The 25,496-nt window shown below is 48.0% G+C and overlaps 1 protein-coding gene across 2 annotated transcripts in view; it reads left to right on the top strand.

Annotated features, from left to right (window-relative positions):
• GIGYF1 (GRB10 interacting GYF protein 1) overlaps nt 1-25,496 on the top strand; it is a 1,483,862-nt gene that overhangs the window by 720,486 nt on the left and 737,880 nt on the right. For both annotated transcript variants that reach the window (XM_086946110.1, XM_086946109.1), the window contains one exon: nt 5,964-6,112. In XM_086946110.1, the coding sequence (XP_086802236.1) occupies nt 5,964-6,112 (149 nt within the window). The remainder of the gene's footprint in view (nt 1-5,963; nt 6,113-25,496) is intronic.

Here is a 25,496-nt window from a genome sequence, read left to right as displayed (position 1 = left end):
TGGGGACACGGTGTGAGAAGGTGGCCTGATATATGATGCTCACTAGTTCTAGTGATCACCTTGTATCAGTCCAAACAACCCTTATGGTGATTGGTTGTAAGTCAACCTTATAGACCAGCTATCCTAATGGTAGCATGGACAAAGCAGTCTTAGGCTAAACTCTTTTGGCATGTGAAGCCAGCTGTTTTACCACATATAACCCCTTGAAAACCAAGTGAAAGGACACCACAGAGGTTGTTATGAAAATAAACAAGATATTTATTAAATAACATACACCTCTGAACTCTATGAGGTCAGAGGGCTAAGCACATGACAATCTCTTAGGAAAAATACGTTTAAGTTGCACAAATTACAATGGTGCCCTAGGGGCACGACAAACCATACTACTAAGTAAGTGGAATGTGAAAGTCGATAAAAGGAATGGAGCTGTCCAGAGGCTGTAGGATCGCTGGCACCACGCTATACTAACTCTAGGTAGGTAAAAAGAGGCCCACGGAACGCGTGTGCAGAGTGTGAACTCACACGCGAGATGCGTAACAGTGTCTATGGACAGTACAGTTCAAGAAAAAGTTGAGTACGGACAATCCTGACTAGGTAGAACTAAAACGGCTGTGGAACTGGACACTAGGAGAGTCAGGCTACCCTTGAGCACCGAAATGCTCGTGTTACCTCACCCACAGGCTGCGGGTGCATAGGTGCCAGGTCGTGTCGGGTTCCGGCGTTGAAGTCTATGGAGCCTGGAAGAAAAGATGCTCGAGGCGATCAGGAGGAAGATGTCCGGTATGATCCAAGGGTGGATCAGTGAAGAGAAGAACCTGAAAGCAGAGGGGACAATGTTCAAAGTCACTAGCCAGTGACTGGATTGGAACCAGGAGTGGAACCAGATGTCGTCGTCGCGATCAGGTGAGGGTGGACGCTTGTCTCTGCAGCCACGTGGACCAGGTGGTGTCTTCGACGACCAGGAAGGAGGCACGAGCTGTCCCACGCAGGCTCGCGGTGTCGGCTTCGGAGTCAACAGGCCTTGGCAAAGGCAACCCACGCGGTGAGTGGAAATGGCATCTGGAGTGGACCAGGAGGGTCGGGGGTGCTCCTCTTTTGGAAGGGAACAAGGGCCAGTCTGGAGCAATCGGACCAGCAGTGAAGATTTCGGAGTTCGTCGTCTAGGTCACTAGCCAGCCGGCAAGTGATCAGACAACGCGTCTAGCAGCAAACAGGCAGAAGGGCCCCACGCAGATCTCGTGGATGCTGGAGGGCTGGTCTTCGGTGCAGGAGCTGCTCGGGGTCAGGGCTTCAGTCCCCAAAGCACTTGGACGAGGTTACCTCAGAAGTCGTGCTGGAGCGAAGTGCTGCTTCTTTCAAGATGGCCGGTCCCACGTGTCTTGTCGCACCCATGGATTTCAGCTGTGCTGCAGATGTAGGTAGAGATCGGAGAGGTCTGGGAATCCGGGTCTCGTTGGGCTCTGAAGTCTGGATCCTCGAGGAAGGACGACAAAGGGAAGCCGCTGGACGCTGATGGTACCTGCTTGTGCAGGGTGGACACTCCTTGCCCACAAGGGAGATTTCTTCAGTCTTCTGAGGAGCAGAACGTCGAAGTCCAGAGTTTCTTCTTGTAAAGTTGTTCAGGATAATCTAATCTGGAATGGTACCAGCTCCTACCTTTATCCGGCTAAAGGAGGCTGTACTACGACTAGGTCCCTCCTCTGGGTGGGACCAGGAAGGGGGGTGGTTACACCCCCTATCCTTTCTCCGGTCTTGCGCCAGAGCTGGGGCTGGAGTGCCCCAGGAACTGGTTCAGACCGGTGTATGCACAGGGACACCTTGTGTGCCCCAGGCATGTCTCATTCCTTTCAGCCCTGACCTACCTAATACACAAAATCCTGTCTGGGGTGGTGCTAGCACCTCCCAAGGCAGGAAACCCTTTGTCCAAGCCTCCCTCGCTGGAAGGACTCCCAGCAGCAGGAGGTCAGACTTGTCTGTGCTGGCAGCATCCATTTTGTGATGCTGAGGCTCGAGTTAACTTTAACCGGGGTTCACAGTTACATACATGTCGTGTCCCTGTAGAAGGGTGGAATGTTACCCCCGTCGCCAGAATTGGCGAGGGGGTAGTATTCCAATTCGTATGACACCTTACTCGACATGTTTTGATAATGCTATACCAAAGTTGGCAATAACCGCGAGGATTATAATGCACTAAAGAGTATATGGTATAGCGTTATCATGGAAACCGCTAAAGGACTTGGTTCCGAAAGCTGCAGACAGGCTCAGCTCATGCTCGAGCACCATCTCACATAATTCCAAGCACTCTGCCTCCAGGATTGATAAGGCCTGCCATAGGAGTGACTGATAGGAGGATATGTGTCCATTTTAGGGTTAGCTATAGGGATACTATATCTAAAGCAAAGGGTGATTACACCACCTTGCCCCAGCTGATCGATCAGCCAGTTGTGTCAGATTTCAATGGCCAGCCAGGGGTGGCATAATACATGCTGCAGCCCCTGGTAGGCTCTGAGTGCACCTATGCACTGGGTACCTAGGGTACACTGTACAGGGACTGATAAGGTGACTCAGTATCCAATTAGATATGCACCTAAGGTACATGGTTGTCAATTGAGAGAGAACAGCTAGGCTGTGGGTCTGATTAGCAGGCCCACAGCCAGGGAAAGTCGTGAACCAGTGAAGCAAAAAGCAAAAATCGGGGGTGACCATAGGATTGCAGACCCCACTCTCCTACACAAGGGTCAAGGGGAGATCCTGACTTTACTTCACCCATTGTTTTTAAGACCTCTGCCTCTGTGAAGGGCGTGAAATCACTTCAAGCTGGTAATACTTCTGAGAATGAGGTTTGGAATTTCTGACCAGTTGTATCCTCTTTTATAGTCGGGCTAAAAGTACAATAGATTTTACTAATCTTGTCCGAGAAGAAGTTGCTGATTTTCTCGCAAGCTTCTGCTGAGGGGGGTAAAGTTTGGAACATGCTAGCTGGTTTGCTTAGTTCTTTCACTATATTGTATAGCTCCTTCGCTGAATTGCGGTTATCATTAATACTTTGTGCATAATAAGACTTCTTTGCACTCCTAATGGCGTGGTAATACGCTCTGAGTTCTGACTTATATTGTAGCTTGTCATTATCCAGTTTAGACAGCCTCCATTGATCGATATTCTTACATTTCTTTTTTAATACCTTGAGTTGGGGTGTATACCACTTCTCCGTGGGGGATCTGAGCGGTCGCTTAGGTTTTTGCCTGGGGGCCATTAGATCCAGAGTCAACCCGATTTCTGTTTCAATATAGGCTGCCCCGATGTTAGCAGAAGTGCCAGTCTCAAACTGGGGGGTGCCAGTGAGTTTGAAACGACATCTCTGCGACTTGTTTCCAGGCTCTAATAGTTGTTGGTTGGGGCTTACAGAATTTGGTTAGTTCGGCTGGTAGTCCCAATGAGAATACTATAAGCGAGTGCTCTGTCCATAGTAATGGTCGCACCTCTTGAGTGAGTGTGGCCTCAATATTAGAGAATAGTAGGTCAAGGGTGTGTCCTGCTGTGAGTGGGCCCCTCAATCCATTGCCTGAGATTAAGAATCTTCATGTCGCTCTGTAGTTGAGAAGCGGCTGGATTGTCTGGTTTCTCATAGTGAATGTTAAAATCCCCAACAATTATGTAGTTCTTGTGCTTCAGGCAAACGGGGAGGAGCTGGGTGAGTAGTTTGCTCCAAGCTCAGCTTGGCAGCCTGGGGGATTATAGATTACTGCTCCGGCTAGTATAATAATGCAGGCGTCCAGTATTTGAAACTGAAGAATATCATGTTCTCCTTGTTGTACCACTTGCACCGGTTGGCATGTCAGGAGGTCTTTGAATATTATCGCAATGCCCCCTCCCTTCCGACCCTGCCTATCTTGTTTGATGATTTTATATGTGGCTGGTAGGGCGTTTGCAATGTCTGGGGCATTGTTTCCATCCAACCATGTTTCCCGGATGAAGACAAGATCAGGGTTCTTATCATTAATGACGTCCCAGATATCAAGGGAATGTTTCGGTATTGATCTTGCATTAAGGTACAAGCATGACAAATTATGTAGGTCAGATACAGTTTGCCTGTTTGTCTGGGTTTGCTCCAAACTGCACCATTTACAGGACAAGCAGGAGAAAGGGCCATATGTTTGGCCTGGATGGGCTCTTGTGCATTGCGTGTGCACCTTGTCTAGGTTACCGGGGAGAACGAGTAGTTCATCTCTTATATTTACGGATGGTCCCTGAGATTGTGGTGACTTGGGCAGGGGCTATGGTCCCTGTCCCCGGCCGGCCGCAGACGGGCTTGCCTTTGGCGTGCCTTCGGTACTACAAAGACGTTGCGCCTGGACGGTGATCAGCTCATATGGCACAAGGAAGCCTCAAGAATGTTTATCAGCTCATTTTTCATTGACTTTAAAACATCAATTCATGAGACTGCGTTTTGGTATGTGGGAAACAAAGGATCTCATCCCTTCATTTAAAGAATACATTAAAAACCTAGACCGCAGACTGTGTGGCTATGAACATGAATCATTTCAACATATTTTCTGCGCATGCCCAAAGCTATTAAAAGAAAGGAAGATTTTATTAAAATAAATATTTAACAACATGAACATTCGAACGAGTAGAAAAGCAGTAATCACCTGGCTGGGTGGATTCTCAATCCCTCTAGTCTGCAGGGGGGTAAAACTTTTACATCTGCATTTACAGGAAATTGGCCAAAATCCTGTGGAGACCCAAACAGATTCTTAGAAATACTGGAATACCACAAGAAATTTGTCAAGAAAATAAGCTGTTTTACATATGGTTTTCTACTATGTAATTGTCCTATAGAAGTAGAACAAAGCCTAACTTACAAAATTCTATTAATGATTTTTTTATTAGTGCAGCTAAAAATGTTGCCTGATGTAATGATTTTTTTCAAAGACCGAACACTTAAAATTGAAACATTCATTGCCTGAAGCTCAATTTTTGTTTGTAAATGGAGTCTATCGTGTGGTTTAAATGGTTTGAAGATATGCCAGGAATTTGGGATACCTGAATTATTGCCCTGGTTACTTAATAATGACAACCTGTATAAAGACCAATTTCCTTCAACTGAGGCATATGGACATACCATCCAGGGAATTATGTTAACCATTTGTCTGATGGGTGCTTAGTTTTTTGTTTTTGTTTATAACTGACGTTTTTATTGAAAAGAATGTCTGTGTTGCTCATTGTATAATATTAATTGATGGTACAAAGAGAACTTCGTTCAATACAGCTATTATCATACCATAACTATAAATCTCCCCACACCCTCAAAAAGAAAAGTAAGAAAAGAAAAAAGTCAACCCTGCTTAGTTTGTATCCTCATCAGAACGCCAACTCACCCCACCTGGATGAACAAGACTGGCAGTGACTAGTCTATAAAACTTACTGCACCAGTACAAGGGACAAACTCGCACAACATTAAAGTTACATTGGAAGGCTACACTGGGGAAGGATTGATCTAGCACTTGATGGGTATGGTGCCTGGGTTCTGTGAATCATATCTATATCAACTCATGACTAAAATATGTATAATTCAACTATTTGCACCACTCCTTTCTGCCCCCCAATCTGGTGCAGCTATACGCACCCCTGTCAGGATTGCTTTGTAGGTATTCCACATGCATGCTAAACTAGCGTCTGAGGGTGGATTATCTTAAGGGTCTTACAAGGTCTTATGCAATCAGTGTGCATTTATTATATATTCTGAGGGAGAAGTTAGCAATCACTCTTGTCATTTAGTGTAGTTACTGCAATTCATTTTTCTTTCCTGGCACTGACTTGCCAACAATAAGCAAATTAAAAGTTTTGACTACAGTATAGTGATCTTGCTTGATACTGTAATATTTGGTTTCTCAGTAGAAGTGTTTTTCCTAGCCAAGGGCTCATTTACTTATCTGTTCGCTTTTGTGTTTCTCTTCTCTAAGAGCTTGGATCCTTCAGCCAGCCATCTCAGCTAAGCCCTGGTGCTCTTGCCAACGTGTCCTCCTCTCCTTCCTCCACCACAACAGCTGCTGCTACTGAATTTTCTGTTGGGGATCCTGAGGATGATGATGGCATGAAGCATCTTCAGCAAGTAAGGAAGAATTGACTGTATTGAATTTCTAATCTAAATAATTTAATTGAAAGTCCTTTGCTTTAAAAGGAACATAAGCTTAAAATGGAAGAGCACCATTTATGAAAATTGCCTCTGGTTAGATATTAATAGTGGTTGATCATAATCAGATCTTAATCAGTCGTTGTAAATAGAAAGTAGCTCTGGATCACTGACTTTTTTGTAAAAGAGAGAAATCAAACCTCTTCTGAGGCATTTTATCGGGATTCTGGGACATTTGGGTGTTTACGGGGCTGAACATTGAGTAGGGTGCCTGATGTCCCATGGCCACATTATTGGTGCACTCTAAATTGAATGACTAACTGTACTCTTTTTTTAGCACTTTGGAGTCACAGAATAGCCAAGCCTTACTACAGGAGGATGAGTGCTTTGGAAACTCAGAATTCTGTATACAGAAGGAGATAACAGTAGGGTGAATTTCTAGTCCGTATGTACTTATCTATATTCCAGCATTGGATCTTTCATAGATTAACATGCTTGAACCATTCCCCTTTGTTGAGCTGGAAGAGCCATGCTAACATAACACTAAGGTCAAATTTCCATAGAAATCAGGGTTGTGGAATTTATTAAAATATGTACTTGTCCAAGGCGCAGGTTGTTTCATAAATCTACTTGTCCTGTAAACAAATCCACTTGTCAATTTGGTACCATGTAGTACAGCGTCAAATTATGGCAGCAATCTCATTACAGAAAAGCTCTGATCTAGCCTCTCTGATTATGCCAGGGGTCATACTATAGTAGTGTTTGAATACTAGCAATCCCCTATTTTGCCTCAATTCCGCAGATGTACATACTGGGGATGAAGGTAGTGGTAAGCTATAATTATAGGGTTAGAATACCCTTTTGAGTTTGTGCAAACCTACTAACTTGCATGTTTTAAGGGTTTTCAACAACTCTTCACTAATCTTTTCTCAAACTGAGAAATGTTGGAAACTTACTTCTGATGGCAGGTGTAAACCTGCTTCTAGAGTTGGGAAAAAAGTGGTTAGAAGGAAAGTTAACTCAGATTTTTGCATGAGCAAATCTACACGTGCATATTTGCTTGAGCTAAAATGCAGTTCACAAATATTTTCTGGGAGTACTATTTCTTGTCCTACTTCTGTACATTCTTGAAAATTCATGAAAGCCGTATAGCTGCACTTGGTGCAAGGACATATACCTTGGGTGTACTTTTGAGTCCTTCTTTAATAATTGGGCCCCTAATTTGGTCTGGTGTTGACCTCGACGTTTTGTGATTATTAAAATTCTGTCTCTCTCTCTCTATCGGCTGGCTTCACTGATAGTTCTCTCACAAGGAGCATATCGGCACACAAAGTAGTTTTGTTCAGTGCCAGTAACTATTGTGGCAGTGTGTGCTTTTTGAGACCAAAAACAATTTTTGCTTTTGCCAATGTTTGTTATATTGGTGAGGGCTCGGCAGCTCTCACACCAATAAGGTTTTACAAAAACCATGCCAAAACAAGTCACACATCAACAAAACTAAAAAGCTGACCATCAATTTGAGACCTATTGGCTTTGCCAGTGTTTGTTTATTTGTGTTTACCATAATCTTATTGAAACTGGTTACACTGATATTCCATTATTAATATTTTGGGAAAATACTAGCATGCATCAACACGTTAAAAAATAGCGCTGGTACCTGAAATTATACGGCAGTTGATCAAAATGATGTTTTTCCTGCTTTCATTTTATTATGAACATTTTATTTTGAAAGCAAAGAATCCTCAATCTTGCTTTCAAGCTTTTACAAATATTTGCATCAAACCAGAGCATTCTGGGAGCATTATACATAGCCTCATATTGCTAAACTTTGAAAAAGTTTGAACACATTTTTATACTGGAACCACAGTCAGTAGTGCAGTCAGAGCTTACAACATTTACTTAAAACACTCACCCTAATAAAGGCTTCCACTAAATGAACCATGAATACAAGTTTGAACAGCATTAACATATGGACAAAAATATTAGCCTAACTGCAGACAGTTCCCTTCCCTGCTCCATAATGTGGTACTGCAAACTGGCAGCCAAAGGGTTTGTGGTGCAGGTTGTTGAGCCTACTTGTCCCAAGGACAAAATACACATGCAAACTTGTTGCCCTTGACTCAAACAATATGTCCTGAGTGTCTGGCTATAGGAATTCAACATACCTGGAAATACATTGAAAAATATATGCATTAATACTGCTTTTACATCATTAGAAGTGACCTACAGTTCATTAATTGAGAAGAAGGTGACCACCACTCCTCTTATTCAGCCACACTCCCTGGAAGGGAATCCCCTTCAGACCTCTGTTAACCCCTTCGGCGCTGGTGACTGAACCGCTCCGTCACCAGCCTCGGTTGCGCTGTGCTGTTGACGGAGCGGTTCCCTCACGGCCCGCTCGGTGCGCCTGCGCGGCGCTGATTTCACGCCTGCGCGGCGGGTTCCAGCTCAGCTCGTCATGATGCACAGTTGTGCTGATGACGAGCTGAGCTCGTCATGAATAAAGGAGATTTAGTGATTTACAGCACAGGAGGGGGAAAACGCCTAGCAGCCAAGGTGTTAAATTAAAACTAGTCTGATGCCATGCACAGAGATTGGTAGTAGTCTATCTACAGAGACTAAACTCAGCCCAGACCAATGAATATTGGCAGCAGTTGATAGCTTGAGTTGTGATCTGCTCACATTCAAATGCCACATATGATCCTGCATGGTAACAGCAGTGAGGAAACCAATTTGCTTTCTCCTACCAATAAAGATATGGCTCAATACTTGGGCCTTAAAACTCTAGTGACTTCTACACCTCTCCAGAAGTAGAGATTGAATGCCCCTTAGGACGAAACCTGTAGATATCCAAATGTGAGGAATCTGCAGGTAGAATATTGGCCGAAAGAATAGTCTCTGTGAGAAACTGGCTCTATATATACTGGACCAAAGTAAGGTACAGCGTGTATAGAGGCCACCAACCCCAGAGGTATAACAGAGGTTAAAGTCAGGTTGACCTTACTCTTAAAATTGGTAGCATGGTCGAGCAGTAAGGCAGTACCAGAGGACAGTGTAAAGCATTTGTTGTACACACTGTCAGTAAAAGGTTTCACACACTCCAAGACTGAACTCCAGGCCAATTGTTTTTATATCAAAAGATAGTTTTATTTTTAGAACGAACAGGTATCAAAATATACTTTTCTCAATTATGAGTGATCTCAGGTAATTACTTTGCAGAAAGGAAATGACTTTGTAAACGGAGGCACTTGATTACTTTGTAAATTACTTTTGTAATTCCAGGGCTGGATCCTAGATTCAGTCCTGGGATCTAAGCTAAGAACAGTTTAGTAAAAACGTTTTGTTTATTGCAACGATTTTTAAGGAATATAAAGATATTTCAGAAGTTCACACTCGCAATGTTATCCAATTGGAGAAAATTCAGGTTACAGGTAAAGTATGTTCTCGTTACTTTTGTAATCCAGTACTGGGCTCTTAGGTTCAGCACTGGGATCTCTACTTAAGACATTCCAGTGCAGGGACACAAACCGACACAGCTAATGCCGGCCTGGGCCTAAATTTAGAAAGGAGCCGGTGATGCGTCAGTGCCTGTAAGGGAAGCCACGGGGAGAGCCTGGAGATCGGAGGCCGCTTACACGGATCCCTTCACAGGCTGTTGTCGAGGAGTACACAGCTCGCAGTCGGGGTACCTTTGGAGGCGCTGGGGCACAGAGCATCGAGTCAGAAGAGGTGCTAGTGCAACGGTGCACAGAGCTACCTAGCGGCAGGTGAATCCGGGCTAGAGCCGAGACAAAGAATCTGAGCCCGAGCCCCGAGAGAGAATCAGAGTGGGATCTAGCTCCCAGGGCACGGCACCTGGCTCGTGGCTCACGGCACCTGGTGCACCTGGAGTCCGATGGCTCCGGTGCCTGCGAGGAGCCGCTAGAGGAGCAAGGGTGAGGCCCGCAGCCCCGCCTTCCCCCCACTTCACTGCTCCTCGAGCTACGAGCCAGGTCAAGCTGCAACTGGTGAGCTGGTAAACCGGTGAGAGTGCATCTTTCTGCTTTTGCGCTCTTTGTTGTCCCTTGCTGCCAGAAACTGTCACTAAAGGGTACATCAATATAAAATCTAAACCTAACCAGCCTAAATAGCCTAACCAAAACAGGTTAATCTAAAGCTGCAAAACAATCAGCTTCTTGCTCTCCCCCTGCACCGCCCACCCTCACTCCTCTGCCCATGAAGTGATACAGGAGCTAGAGGCTCGCAACTTGAGTGAGGGGCTGAAAAAACCTAGAGAGCGAGGCTGAGGGGGGTTGCACAAAAGGGAATAAACGGCCGCGGTGGAGGCAGGCAGTTCGTGTTACAGCTGCAGCAGGGAGATACAAACTCCCATTAACTCCTGTTAAAATCCTATCCCGAACTCCTATTAACCCAAAGCAACGAAGAGAAAGGAGATACAAGGATACGAAAAAGGACAAAGAGAAAAAATAGCGGAATGAGGCCCGGGAAGCCAAAGAACAACGCAGCACCTACGAACCCCCCGAAAAGACTTAAGGAAAGCAAAGAAGAATCTCAAAAGGTATTTAATGGACGTTTGTAACGAAGGAAATGGGAAGGATAAGGGAAAGAAAGAAGGCGAGGAAGGAGAACCCTCCCTGATTTCCCCCCCTGCTCACCAGTCTTGGAGACTCTAAAGCGTGTGAACACTTAATCTGAAAGAGACACGTTAGTGATAGATTCCTTACCTTAGAATATCCCCAGGCGTCAGACTGGATCTAGAAACTTTTGCGTAGCACTACCCCTGCGCGTCGGTAGGCGTCGTCTGCGGCTCTGTGTCAGTCGTCGGCATTGTGGGCGCCGTGATGTCGTCGGAGTACTTAGACGCCGCCTCCGCGTGCTGACGTCAGTTCTTTTTTCCACGCCAGCAAGCTCCGATCTGGACAAAGCAGTACTTCTAGTCACTTTTTGACTAACTATTTTGATCATCGTTTCGAAGTCGTTCGACTCCGTTCAATGTCATAGGGATGCCTGGATTCAAGCATTGCGACTGCACAATGTCGGTCACGGATCCTCACCACCTGTGTCTAAGTTGTCTAGGCGTCGACCACGACGACAAGGCCTGCTCCCATTTATTTATTTATTTATTTATGCAATTTTATATAGCGCGGACTTTACCCGAAGGTGTCAGAGCGCTTCACAATAGGAACAGAAAAGATACAAACTGAGAACATTACACGAGCAACAGATTGCAGAGGCATACGTTACGTTACATACGGTAAAGTGATAATTGTGAGCAAACAAGAATACATGAGGTAGTAAAAATTGTGAGAAACCAAAAATACATGAGGTAGACAAGGTAATTGTGACACTTGTGAGCAAACAAAATACATGAGGTAGTAAAAATGTGGGCTACCAAAAATACATGAGGTAGTAAAAAGTGCACAGGAGGAAAAAGTGACAAGTGTGCAGGCTACAAGAGAAAATAGAGTATAATTTGCGGTATAATACTGCAATATATGTTAGACACTCAAGCACAAGAACAAACGATTACGTAGGCAAAAGTGGCACTTGTGCAAGTATCAAAGGTAAAAAACATGTGAGAGGAAGCAAACCGTGTGTTACAGGGGCAAAGTGGTGAGTGCAAGTTGCAAGAGGGTACCAAACACAAGTACATGGATAATACTGCAATAAAAGGCAAACACTCTAACCGCAAGAACACACTGGGAAGGCACTTCCATGGACATGAGAAGTAGAAATTATCAGTAGTGGGAGATCTTCCTTCAGATAAGAGTTACTTTTGGAGGTGTCTCTGGAGGAGGAGAGCTTTGAGGTCCCTTTTAAAGGCCTGGGAGGAGGCGGTGGTCCGGAGCTGAGGCGGGAATGAGTTCCAGATTCTCACTGCGTTGCCTGAAAAGGATTGGGCCATCGTTCTTTCCTTCTTGAAAGTGGGAGGTTCAAGCAGTAGATTCTCCGCATTGCGTGAAGGTCTAGAACCTCCAGAGAGTTTCAGTTTATTCGCCAGGTAGAGAGGAGAAGAGGAGTGCAGGGCTTTGTGGGTGATACAAGCGGTCTTGTAGATAGCTCTAGCCTCAAAGGGAAGCCAGCGGAGGGTAGATAACATCGGTGTGATGTGATCGCTTCTTTTGGCCCCATAAATGAAACGAGTTGCTGAGTGGAAAACAGACTTAAGTGGGGACAAGTGGGACTTGGGGAGGCCAGTAAGAAGAGAACTGCAGTAGTCGAGTCTGGAGAGGACCAGTGCTTGCACCAGGGTTATAAGGTCCCGCTCCGCGAAGAAGCGACGGATTCCCCAAAGAAGGCGCAGTTGGTATCGAGCTGATTTCGCAATGGAATTGATGTGGGGAATTAGATTAAGTTTTTTGTCTAGTATGACACCAAGGGATTTGGCGCTGTCGACAATGATGGGTTTATTGTTTAGTAGATTCATCTGATCCATCCATGATTGAACCGGGGGAGGAGAGAGTGAGGAGGAGAAGAGGAGGAATTCAGTTTTGGAGGGATTCAGAATCAGTTGATGAGTTGACATCCAGTTTTGAATGGAGTCGAGAGTGGAGCTTAGGATGGAGAGATCGTGAGTAGAGGCAATCTTGAGGTAGAGTTGAGTGTCGTCAGCATAAAGTTGATAGTGAATCCCGGATTTACTTAGGAGATTTCCCAGTGGTTCTAAATAGAGATTGAACAGTGTGGGAGCAAGTATCGAGCCTTGGGGAACACCCTGACCTACCGCCACAGGAGGTGAAAGACTGTTCGCTATTTTGATCATTTGGGATCTGCCAGAAAGGAAGGATGCAAACCATTTAAGCAGAGTGCCCTCCATGCCCATTCTCTGTTGAAGAATATTGAGGAGGGTGTTGTGATTGACAGTGTCAAAGGCTGCGGAAAGGTCAAGGAGAATTAGCAGACAGGACCCCCCTGAATCGAGTATCCTCAACGCGTCATCAACCACTTGCAGTAGGGCTGTTTCAGTGCTGCAGTTTTGGATGAAGCCAGACTGACAGTGGTCTAGAAGATCATTGTCCTTGATATGACAGGAGAGTTGTTTTGCTACACATCTTTCTGTGATCTTCGCCAGAAAGGGAAGGTTAGTGATGGGGCGGAAGTTGTTGAGGTCATTCGCATCAGCAGTGGGTTTTTTCAGAAGAGGGGTGACCTGCCCAGTTTTGAAGGAGGCAGGAAGGGAGCCTTGCCAGAGGGAGAGGTTGATCAGAGTGGTCCAATAGGAGAGGGAATGGGTATAGAAGGCAATGGCACTGGGGATAGGGTCAAGAGAATGGTTGGATGGCTTCGTTTCTCGTATGCACTTGAGAAGGGCATCTTCAGATATGGGGTCAAAGCTCTGCCAAATGGCTAAGGATTTGCGCTCCTCTGGAGGGGTAGGATGAGCGACCTGATCCACAAGTGATTTCACTTTTTCATCAAAGAAAATAGCAAAATCCGCTGCTCTCTTTGTAGAATCATCCACCTTGGAGGTTGGGGGAGAGCAGTTAGGCATTTTGATGAGATCGAATAGTTTTTTGGGTCTATTTTTGGCGGAGTCAAGGAGGGTTTTGAAGTGTGTCGCTTTTCCACTGCTGGGCCCTCTCTTAAAAAGCTAGGCGGGAGCTGTAGGAAGGTGGATACCTGACTATGGTTACCCCCGACTTTTTGCCTGGTGTTTTGCTGGTTTTCCGACCATGGAGGCGGTCGGGGACAACGGCGAGGCCAGTCAACACCCGCCCCCACAGCATCCACCTCTAAACCCTCCTAGTCCGTGCTTTTTGGCCCATATGACGCCAGTGGGGGGCAGGGTTCGCCATCACCACTCTCACTTGCGCACTGTCACTTCGGACAGGTGGGTGATGCAGATCGTCTGAAGGGGCTACTGCCTCCCCTTCGAGACGAGTCCTCAAGCCATGCCACCGCAAAACCACCGCGTATCTGGGGATCATTTGCGGCTTCTCCAGGAGAAAGTTTAGGCCCTCTTGGCCAAGGGGGCCATCAAGTGCGTTCCTGGGCCGGAAGTAGGACGTGGTTTCTACTCCCACTACTTTCTGGTACCCAAGAAGGGCAAAGGGGGCCTACGCCCTATCTTGGACCTACGGAACGTCCATGGCTTCCTCCGGAAGGAGAAGTTCAAAATGCTGACTCTGGCTCAGGTTTTAGCTGCCCTGGACCCAGGAGACTGGATGGTAGCATTGGACTTGCAGGACGCCTATTTCCACATCCCTGTCCTGCTGGTCCACCGGCGCTACCTGCGGTTCATGGTCGGCCATGAGCACTTTCAGTTTACCGTGCTCCCCTTCGGCCTTACCAGCGCCCCACGGGTGTTCACGAAGGTGATGGCGGTGGTCGCAGCTCATCTGCGCAGGTTAGGGGTTTCAGTCTTCCTCTACCTCGACGATTGGTTGTTGAAATCGGGCTCGCCCCAGGCGGTCGTCAGCCCCCTCCAGACGACGGCAGACCTCTTGCACCAGCTGGGGTTCTCCATCAATGTGCCGAAGTCACACCTGTGCCCCTCTCAGAAGCTCCTTTTCATCGGAGCGGTTCTCGACTCGGCGCAGTATCGGGTTTACCCAACCGAACAGCGGGTTCAGGATATACAGGCTCTGATTCAATATTTCAGCCTTTATCCCGAGTTTCGGTCAGGTTGACGCTGCGGCTTCTGGGGCTGATGGCTTCCTGCATCCTTCTGTTGCAATCTTTGTGATTGAAACTTATGAGCGGGTCTATCACTGTGCTGCTTGTGGCGAGTGCAAACTACAATTAATTGGCACAGCTTAAAATAATATTTTTTAAAACCTGTTTTCATGCCAGTTCGTTTTAAAAAACTAGCAGTTTCATTTAAAATGCACTAACAGTAGAATGTTTGGAAGTCCTTTACTGTAGCTTTGTTTCAAATTAAAAAAAAAACAGCGGTAGGAGCTTTGGCTGGAGCGAATTCAGAAGCGAGCAGGGCAGCGCTACACTAAAGTCCGGTGAGTATGTTTGTTTCCACATCAGCGCGCGGCAGGGAGGGGTTTCTTCGCCTGAGTGACTCTGCAGGGATTAGTGACAGACTGAGTCTTTTGCAAGTGAAAGAAACCACGAAGGCCAGTCTCCTTACATCACAAAAGTGTGTCTGCTATTCAGAAGAAAGTGGCAGAGAGAGTTCGGGAAGGAGCAGGCCAGGAGCCTCTGCGTTATAGCTGTCACGGTTTCAGATTGCTATGTGTGACAATCTAATAATTTCACTGTAAATATGAGTGACTCTCCCTCGCAAGCAAAATCCAGCAATGAAGAGGAGGAAACCCTATAATTATAAGAAATTACACCCATTTGAGAACAAGAAACTTTAAGACGGTCTTAAAAATCTTGAAAGTAAGTGCTCAGGGCTAGGCGAAACATGAATGCATATACTTAAAAAACGGAACGGTGGGTTTCCTTTCAGAGTTTCAAAACATATTTTAATGATTTCATTATGTAGCAGATATTCTTGGAAGTAGTTATTTGGGCTAGGCAAAAACATGAATACATATACTTTAAGACTACTGCCCTTTCAGAAGCTCACCTCTACCAGGGCATGAAAACGCATGATGGATTCGTGGATATTGATCTAAATAGACGAGACCCCGGCATGCAAGGAGAGCCAATACACACGTAAAAAAAATTTGACTGCATTATGCGCCACAGAAAGAGTTAGATGAGCAACGCTTTTAACACAATCACCACTTTACATATCGGGTGTTCCCGCCCAGCCCAAAATAAATGTAGTTATTCCTGTCCTATATTACACATACCTGCGTGGAATCAGAACTCCCGTGACCAGACCTCCGTTTGGAACTCCAGTGAGCACATGGTTGGCAGTTCATACGGGCGTCTCCTTAGCTCTCAGTGACACCCTGTTTGAATAAATTACAGTGCCCCGAACTCCCCGGGGTCTCGCGCCTAGGAGTCTGGGAGCAGACCTCCTCTATCTGCCGTTTCTGCTCTTGGTCAAATTAGGAAGCCGGCTGCAGCGCGGGTCTGCCTTAATGCTGTGATTAGGTTTGAAGATACTCTCTCCACAAAAACAAAAGCACAAATGCACAAGTGCGAGTATCACCTCATCATGCCTCCCTGCAGTGTGTGGTGAGAGCGGCGACTGCGAGGTTGGAGCCGGAGCTTCGCAGAAAGAAGTGCGGGCCGCAGGAAGTCAATTAACTTCACCAGTGGGCACAGCATTGAAGTCATTTTAATTTCGGCGCCACATACCTGCCCTCTGCAACTTGGATACATACATTGTAGCAGTTCTTGCAGAGCTGCAAGCAAATCTAGCCAGCCCGGGCAGGAAGCGGAGAGTCGGGCGGAACGCAGAGAGTGGGGGAAGGTGCCTGTTCTGGAAGGCTCAGTCTGTCTTGGAGACAACGCAGCTTTTGAAGCGGGAGGAACTAAATTAAAACCGGGGAAAACGATGTTCCATCAGCAGCCTTAGGCAGGAGCATGGGCAGGTACTGCTTGCTCCGTGTGTGCTCTCGGAGTCGGATGGTCCTTCTCCAGAGAGGCGGAATGTGCCTCATTAGTCATCCATTTTAAAATATTTTACAGCATTCACCAGAAAGACCCATGCGGAGGGTAGACCCGGCCCTTTGAAATAAGTGCTGGTGCTAAGCACCGGAAAGCACCAGCACAAATTAAGCACTGCCCGGCTCCATATCAACCTTTTGGAGCTGCAGGCGATTAGTCTAGTACTGAAGGCATTCCTTCCCTCTGTGCGGGGGAGTGTAGTGCAGGTGTTAACGTACAACACCACCGCCATGTGGTACTGCAACAAACAGGGCGGGGTGGGGTCGTGGACCCTCTGCCAGGAGGCTCTGCGCCTATGGTAATGGCTGGAACATCAGGGCGTGACCCTGGTGGTTCAACACCTGGCAGGTTCTCTGAACGCCAGGGCGGACGAACTCAGCCGCCGCTGCATGATGGATAACGAATGGCGTCTGAACTCTGACGTGGCGCAAGGTCTCTTTCTGCAGTGGGGAGAGCCTTGGTTAAATCTATTCGCCACCAAAGAGAACGCGCAATGTCATCAGTTCTGCGCGTTGTAATTTCCAAGGCGGCACTCGCTCGGAGACGCTTTTCGTCGCGAGTGGAGTTGCGGTCTATTGTACGCCTTTCCGCCTACACCACTTCCGCCCAGAGTGCTGAAGATCAGGCGCGACTGGGCACAAGTCATCCTTGTGGCTCCGGACTGGGCACGAAGGTACTGGTATCCCGAGCTACTCAGTATGTCAGTCGATCCCCTGGTTCGTCTGCCTCTTCAGGAGGACCTTCTGTCGCAGCAGCAGGGGACGGTCCTCCACCCGAACCTGTCCAGTCTCCACCTCCATGCTTGGAGATTGAGCAGCGGCAGTTGAGGCCATTTGACTTGCCTCCTGAAGTCTGTTACATCATTCTGGCAGCCAGGCGTCCCTCCACAAAGTTGGTATACGCCTGCAGGTGGAACAGATTTGTGGCATGGTGCACAGCAAAGGCTGTGGATCCTCTTTCTGCCCCTGTTTCTGAGGTTCTTCTCTTCCTTCTTTCTCTTGCCCAGCAGGGCTCTGCTCTGGGCACTGTCAAGGGCTACCTTTCTGCTCTTTCAGCCTTCTTGAGGCTGCCTGATCAACCTTCTTTGTTCAAGTCCCCTATTGTTAATCGATTCTTGAAAGGCATCACACATACGTTCCCTCCTGTTTCCTTTGTGATGCCTCAGTGGAACTTGAACCGGGTTCTTACTTTTCTGATGTGCGCTCCCTTTGAGCCACTTCACAACTGTCCTCTCCGCCTCCTTATGTTGAAGACCGCCTTCCTGGTAGCCATCACCTCTGCCAGGAGAGTGAGATGAGCTCCAGGCTCTATCCTGTAAACCTCCTTTCCTTTCGGTCCATCCGGACAAGGTTGTGTTGAGGACCAGGCCCTCTTTCCTGCCCAAGGCCCTCTTTCCTGCCCAAGGTAGTCACATCCTTCCACATTGGGCAATCCATCACCCTACCCACCTTCTTTCCGCCTCCGCATCCCTCGAGAGCGGAAGAGAGGCTCCACCATCTGGCCCCAAAACGTGCGCTCTCATTCTATCTGGATCGCACACGCCAGTTCCGGGTGGATGACCAACTTTGTTGGTTACGTGGGCTCTAAGAAGGGGAAAGCGGTGCACAAGCGAACCATCTAGCGGTGGATCATCTTGTGTATCCAGGCGTGTTACTCCTTGGCTAAGAAGGAACCCCCTGTTGGGCTGAGGGCTCATTCCACTCGGGCCACAGCGACTACAACTGCCTTGGGCCGAGGAGTGCCCTTGCAGGACATTTGCCAGGCAGCTACTTGGGCCTCGCTGCACATGTTTGCAAGACACTATTGCCTCGACAGCCAAGTCCGGAGGGATGGCTTCTTTGGCCGTTCCGTCCTCCAGGACTTTCTGGTGTGATTATTGGTTTGCAGACCCACCACCTGGGCTGGTATTGCTGGGGTATCTATTCTAAGGTAAGGAATCTATCCCTAACGTGTCTCTTTCAGATGCACAAGTTACTATTTGTGTAACGATATATCTGTAAGAGACATTAGTTAGTGATAGATTCCTTACTGACTCACCCATCCTCCCCATTCTGCGAACCGATATCTAGGGTTAAGGTCATCCCCTTTCAGGGCCCTAGTTTCAAGGCACCAGTGTTTGTTTTTAGCATAGCTCTGCGTTTCTGGCGCGGAAAAGCTGTGTCTAAGAACTGACGTTGGCACGCGGAGGCGGCGTCTAAGTACTCCATCATCACAGCGCCCAGGACCCCGACGACCGACCCGGAGCCGCAGACGACGCCTACCGACGCGCAGGGGTACTGCTACGCAAAAGTTTCCGGATCCAGTCTGACGCCTGGGGATATTCTAAGGTAAGGAATCTATCACTAATGTAGGAGAGTAGGGTCTGCAATCCTATGATCACCCAGATTTTTTTGCTTTTGTTTCACTGGTTTACGACTTTCTCTGGCTGTGGGCCTGCCAATCAGACCCACAGCCTGGCTGTTCTCTTTCTAAATTACCTCATGTACCCTAGGTGCATCTACCAATTGGTACTGGGCCACCTTATCAGACCCTGTAACTCAGGGCATAGGTGTACCCAGGGCTGCCAGGGGCTGCAGCACGTATTGTGCCACCCCTGGCTGGCCTCCTAAATTTGACACAACTGGCTGCATGACAGCTGGGGCAAAGTCGTGTAATCACCCTTTGCTGTAGGTGTAGTATACCTATACCTAACCCTAAAATGGACACACAGATTCCTATCAGTCACTCCTATGGCAGGCCTTGACAATCCTGAAGGCAGAGTGCTTGGAATCGTGTGAGATGGTGCTCTGGCATGAGCTGAGCCTGTCTGCAGCTTGCGGAATCAAGTCCTAATAGCTGTTCCATGATATCGCATACCATATACTCTTAAGTGCATTATAATCCTCGCGGTTAAATGCTATCTTTGGTATTGCTTTATCAAAACATGTCGAGTAAGGTGTCATACGAATTGGAATACTAACCCCTCGCCAATTCTGGCGACGGGGTTAGCATTCCACCCTTCTAGAGGGACACGACATGTATGTAACTGTGAACCCCGGTTAAAGTTAACTGAAGCCTCAGCTCCACAAAATGGATGCTGCCACCACAGACACGAGTCTGACCCCCTGCAGCTGGGAGTCCTTCCAGCGAGGGGAGCCTGGACAAAGGGTTTCCTGTCAGGGGCGGTGCTAGCACCGTCCCAGACATGGTTTTGTGTATCCTGGGTAGGCAGGGCTTTACAGGAAGGTGACTGCTGAGTGGCACCCCGGTGCTCACTACGCATAGGCCGGTCTGAACCAGTTCCAGGGGCACACCAGCCCCTGGCCTGGGGAAGTCCGGCATGGCTGAGGGGTGTAACCACCCCCCACCTAGTCCCACCCATAGGCAGGACCTAGTCACCGGGTCAGCCCCCTTTTTTAGTATAAAGATGGGAGCGGGCCCCCTGTTAAAATTAGATCATCTTTGGAATCAAGATACCACTTTCTTCGAAAGGACTTCACGATTTCTTCTTCAAGATTCTCCCTTGTGGCTAAGGAGTAGTCACCCTGCATCCGCAGGCACCATCCTAAAGAACACTGCGGTCTGCTGCAAGTCCTTCATCACGAATCCGACGACCCAGCTCGACGAGACCCGGCTTCCCTGGCACCTCTGACCTCTACTCACCTCTACAGCCCAGCTGAGAACCGTGAGTGCGACGAGACCTCAAGGGACCGACGATCGCCAAGACTGCACGACATCTTTACTGCAAGCCCACCGTGTCCTCCACTGGTGAGTGCTTTGGGGTCCGAGAAGCCCCGACCCTGCGCAGCTCCAGCACCCAAGATCAGCCCCCCTGCATCTCCACGATCTGCGTGGGGCCCTTCTGCTGTTTGCTGTGCACCGCGTTGTTTGGCTACTAGCCGGCTGGCTTGTGGCCCTCTGAACGACGCCCAACGACTTCACGACTGCTGGTCTGGTTGCTCCAGGCTGGCCTTTGCTTCCTTCTTCAAGAGAGGCACCCCGGACCCTCCTGGTCCACTCCAGACGCCATTTTAGGTCCACCGCGTGGGCTTGAATTTGCCAAGGCTTTGTTGCCCAATCCTGGGTCCAGCGACGCCGACAGCTTCTATCTTCGTGGGACAGCTCGATCCTCCATCCTGGTCGCCGACAACGCCTCCTGGTCCGTGAGATCTTCGAGTCAAGCGTCACCCACTCACCTAGTCGAGGTGGCTACCATCCGGTGCCCTCCTGGTGCCCACTGACTACTGGCTAGTAGTCTCGAACTTGGTCCCCTCTGCTTTCAGGTGTCATCTATCTTCAAGATCCAGGCTTGGATCCGACTGAACTTTCTTCACTGGTCACCGGCCAGCATCTTTTCTTCCGGCTCCTGGTCCGTCTACGAGGATTCCCGACGTCTTTTCAGACCTATGCAGCTGCAGCCCCTGGGCTAGGTAACTTCGGCATTTCGGTGCCCCAGCATAGCCTCACTATCCAAGGGTCAGAATCTACTTTCGTTTTCTCCCTACCAGGTCGGGTTCGCCCGAGAACACTAACTTTCTAATTCCTAGCGATTCCAAAAGCTATTAGTACTGTACTTACCTGCTAGGAATTTCGCATTCCACTTTCAGAGTATATGGTTTTCCGTGCCCCTCGGGCATTTGTATATACTGTGCTAACTTAAGTATTTTTGTAAGAGTTTTGGTTTGTGCTTAGTACCCTGTCCTCATAAAGAGTACAGGGCTGTTGTGATCTTTAAATAAATAACTGTTTATTTTCATAACACTTGTGTGGTGTCCTTTCACTTGGTATTCAAGGGGTATATGTGTGGTAAACAGCTGGCTTAACGCGCCCTCTCGAGTCTTTAGCCTTAGACTGCTCGTATCCACGCTACTAGGATAGCTGGTCTATAAGGTTGACTTACAACCAATCATCAATAAGGGTTGCTGGACTGATACATAGTGTTCACTAGAATAGTGAGCACTGCATATCAGGCCACCTTCTCACATTGGTGAGCAGCGGTTGGGATTTGAGCTTGCTGTTGTTTTACCACACGTATCCTAAGAATATCTTGTTGAAAGATCACATAAGTACTGTTAGGTACACATAACTAAAGCTTAGAATACTCTGAGTTCTACTGAACCAGCTGTTGTAGCTCCTCAAGGCTTAGCACACCTTGGCTGCAACTCTTAGCAAGGGATCAGTAGGTAAACACATAGTGTAGGTAGGTGCATCACTTACACCACACTAGAAACAGTATGTCGGACAAAGGAGGAAACACTGAGGTTCCCCTTGTGTCAGTTGACCCTCCACAGGTCATCCCTTCAAGATATACTGCGCTTAGCTTCCATGAGTTACGACAAGTGTGTACCTCTAGGAAGATTAAGCAGGGGTCTAACCCCACAACTGCCTTTCTGATTGGTCTCTTAGAGACTCATGATGCAAGGAGGGCTGGTAACCCAGACCCTTCTAATTCAGATGGCAACATGCCCTCCTTACAGGGTCCCTTTGATGCCCAGGACCATCCTCTTCAGGAAGCAGATGATGCTGATGATGAGGATGATGATTTGGTATCAGGGGATGAGGCAGAAAAGGAACAGGTAGAAGTCAGCAGACTAACCAGGTCCAACTTAAGCAGACATGAGATGGGCACTAGGGGACCCTTGGGGCCACTCTCAGGTCAGCTTAACATTGGGAATGGACGAGATAGATCTCTATCAAGAGGCTCTATCAGATCCCTTCATACCAATGGCTCTCAACGTTCCTCTCAAAGGGGAATGACATCTCCCCAGAGGAGAATGTATGAAGCTAAGGAAAAGGCAGCCAATCTGAGGATTGAAAGGGAAGAACTTGCCCTGGCCAAAGAGAGGCTTGCCTTTGCTAGAGAGCAACAATTGAGTGGGACAGTCCCCACTGGTGGCAGCATTGTACCTAGCAATAGGGAAAGGAGTTTTGATACAAAACACCTTGGTAAGATAGTGCCCCCCTTTAAACAAGGGGATGACATCCACAAATGGATTACTGCTTTGGAGAGGGCCTGCACTGTGCAAGGTGTTCCCCCAAGTCAGTGGGCAGCTATCTTGTGGCTCTCCTTTGAGGGTAAAGGAAGAGACAAGCTCCTCACCACAAGGGTGGAGGATGCTAATGATTACCAAGTCTTGAAAAATGCACTGGTTGATGGGTTTGGCCTAACCACTGAGCAGTACAGGGTGCTGTTCAGGGATACCCAGAAAACTCAGTCTCAAGATTGGGCTGACTTTGTAGATTGTGCCACTAAGGCTTTTGAGGGCTGGTTGCTGGGCAGTAAGGTTACTGATTATAAAGGATTGTACAATTTGATGATGAGAGAGCAAATTTTAAACAATTGTCAGAACCAGTTGTTGCATCAGCATCTTGTTGACTCAGATCTGACCTCTCCCCAAGAATTGGGAAAGAAGGCAGACAGATGGGTTAGAACAAGAGTTAAACAGAACCAGGGCCAGAATCAAGGTGGTCAGAAGAAAGCAGACCAGAAGGGTAAGGATTCGAAAGGGGAACAAAATGACCAGAAGTCTTCGACAGGTCCCCAACAACCCAAAGAGGGTGGGGGTCAGGCTCCCCAAAAGAAGAAAGAAGGCCAATCTAAAAGGTGGTGCCAATACTGCAAAAGTAAAACTCACTGGTTTAGTGAGTGCACCAAGAAAGGAGGAGGGCAGACTCCTGCCACTGCAGCCCCTAAGGCACCTGTGCCCCCTAGTACAGCCAGCAGTGGTAGTGCACCTCCCAAGGGTTTAGTAGGGTTAACCCTGGGTTCTGAGGGGAGTGACAACTTAGTTGGCACCCTCACTCAGGCTGTCCTTGTCAGTACAGGGGATATGGATATGTCCCCTGACATAAGTCCCAATACTTTGGGCAAATACAGACAGACACCTTTTATTAATGGAAAAATGGCTCAGGCCTATAGGGACACTTGTGCCAGTGTCACAATGGTGACACCTAGCTTTGTGGACCCTGGACAGATCATGCCAGGTACAGAATTCCTGGTGACCAATGCAAGCAATGTCACTACCAATCATAGTATGGCAATTGTAGCTTTCTCCTGGGGAGGGGTAACTGGCCAAAAGAAGGTTGTAGTTAGTTCAGACCTCCCAGTGGATTGTTTGTTGGGCAATGATTTGGAGTCATCACAATGGTCAGAAGTGGAGCAGAGGACTCATCTGGAAATGTTAGGTTTGCCAGCACATGTGTTTGCTGTGACTAGGTCACAGGCCAGAAGATGCCCCACTGAACAGGTGCTGGATCCTGGAACAATGGACCAGACACCTTCCAAGAAAAAGAGCAGTAGGGTTAAGGCTGTGCCTTCCCCCTTGCCCCAGGTTGTGGATCAAGTCTCAGAGGAGGCTGACCTGCAGGAATTGAGGGAAACTGAGCCTAGAGAGTTTGAACTTGATCAAGTTGAATTCTTGGGTTCAGGGGGACCCTCAAGGGAAGACCTGGGGAAGGACCAGTTAGGCTGCCCTTCTCTTGAACCCCTCAGACAGCAGGCTGCTGCTGAGGCTGCTGGGAACGCCACAGGTACCCACAAGGTATACTGGGAAGATGGACTCCTGTACACTGAGTCAAGAGACCCCAAGCCTGGCATGACCAGGAGGCTGGTTGTACCCTTGTCTCAGAGAGGTTTCCTACTTACCTTGGCCCATGAGATTCCCTTAGCAGGACACTTAGGCCAGACAAAGACTTGGGACAGGCTTGTCTCACACTTTCACTGGCCTCACATGAATGAGGATACCAAGGAGTTTTGTCGCTCCTGTGTCACTTGCCAAGCCAGTGGTAAGTCAGGTGGCACAACAAAGGCCCCCCTTATACCAATGCCTGTGGTGGGGGTGCCCTTTGAAAGAGTGGGGATTGACATTGTTGGTCCAATGGAACCCCAGACAGCATCAGGGCACAAGTTTATACTGGTGGTAGTGGATCATGCCACCAGGTATCCTGAAGCTATTCCACTTAGGACCACCACAGCCCCTGTGGTGGCAAGGGCCCTAGTTGGAGTGTTCTCCAGAGTGGGCTTCCCTAAGGAGGTTGTCTCTGACAGAGGTGCAAACTTCATGTCAAGCTATTTAACTGCTATGTGGAAGGAGTGTGGTGTCAATTACAAATTCACTACACCCTATCACCCACAATGCAATGGGCTTGTTGAAAGGTTCAACAGGACCCTAAAAGGGATGATTCATGGACTACCTGAAACACTCAGGCGTAGATGGGATGTCCTGATGCCCTGCCTTCTGTTTGCTTACAGAGAGGTCCCACAAAAGGGGGTTGGCTACAGCCCTTTTGAACTTTTGTATGGGCATCCTGTGAGAGGCCCCTTGTGTTTGGTGAAGGAAGGATGGGAGAGACCTCTCAAAAAGCCTGCAACCAACATAATGGACTATGTACTTGGTCTCCGCTCCAGGATGGCTGAGTATATGGAGAAGGCATCAGAAAACCTTAAGGCCAGTCAAGAACTTCAAAAAGCTTGGCATGACCAAAAGGCTGTCCTGACTGTTTATCAGCCTGGACAGAAGGTGTGGGTGCTGGAGCCAGTGGCCCCAGCAGCACTCAAAGACAAATGGTCTGGGCCCCACACAATCCTTGAGCAAAAGGGAGAGGTCACCTACCTGGTGGACCTTGGAACTCCCAGGAGTCCCCATAGGGTACTCCATGTCAACAGGCTCAAAGCATATGTCGACAGGAAGGACATGAGCTTGCTCATGGCCATAGATGAGGGACAGGAGGAAGAGAGTGACCCTCTCCCAGACCTGCTCACTCAGAATCCTGATGATGGGTCAGTAGATGGTGTTGTCTTTTGTGGCAGCCTCTCTGAACATCAGCAGAAAGACTGTAAACAGGTTCTTCAGTCTTTCAGACG

This window comes from Lissotriton vulgaris, chromosome 12, assembly GCF_964263255.1.
Source record: "Lissotriton vulgaris chromosome 12, aLisVul1.2, whole genome shotgun sequence".
Classification (NCBI taxonomy): Eukaryota; Metazoa; Chordata; class Amphibia; order Caudata; family Salamandridae; genus Lissotriton; species Lissotriton vulgaris.
This window is presented reverse-complemented; position numbering and strand designations above follow the sequence as displayed.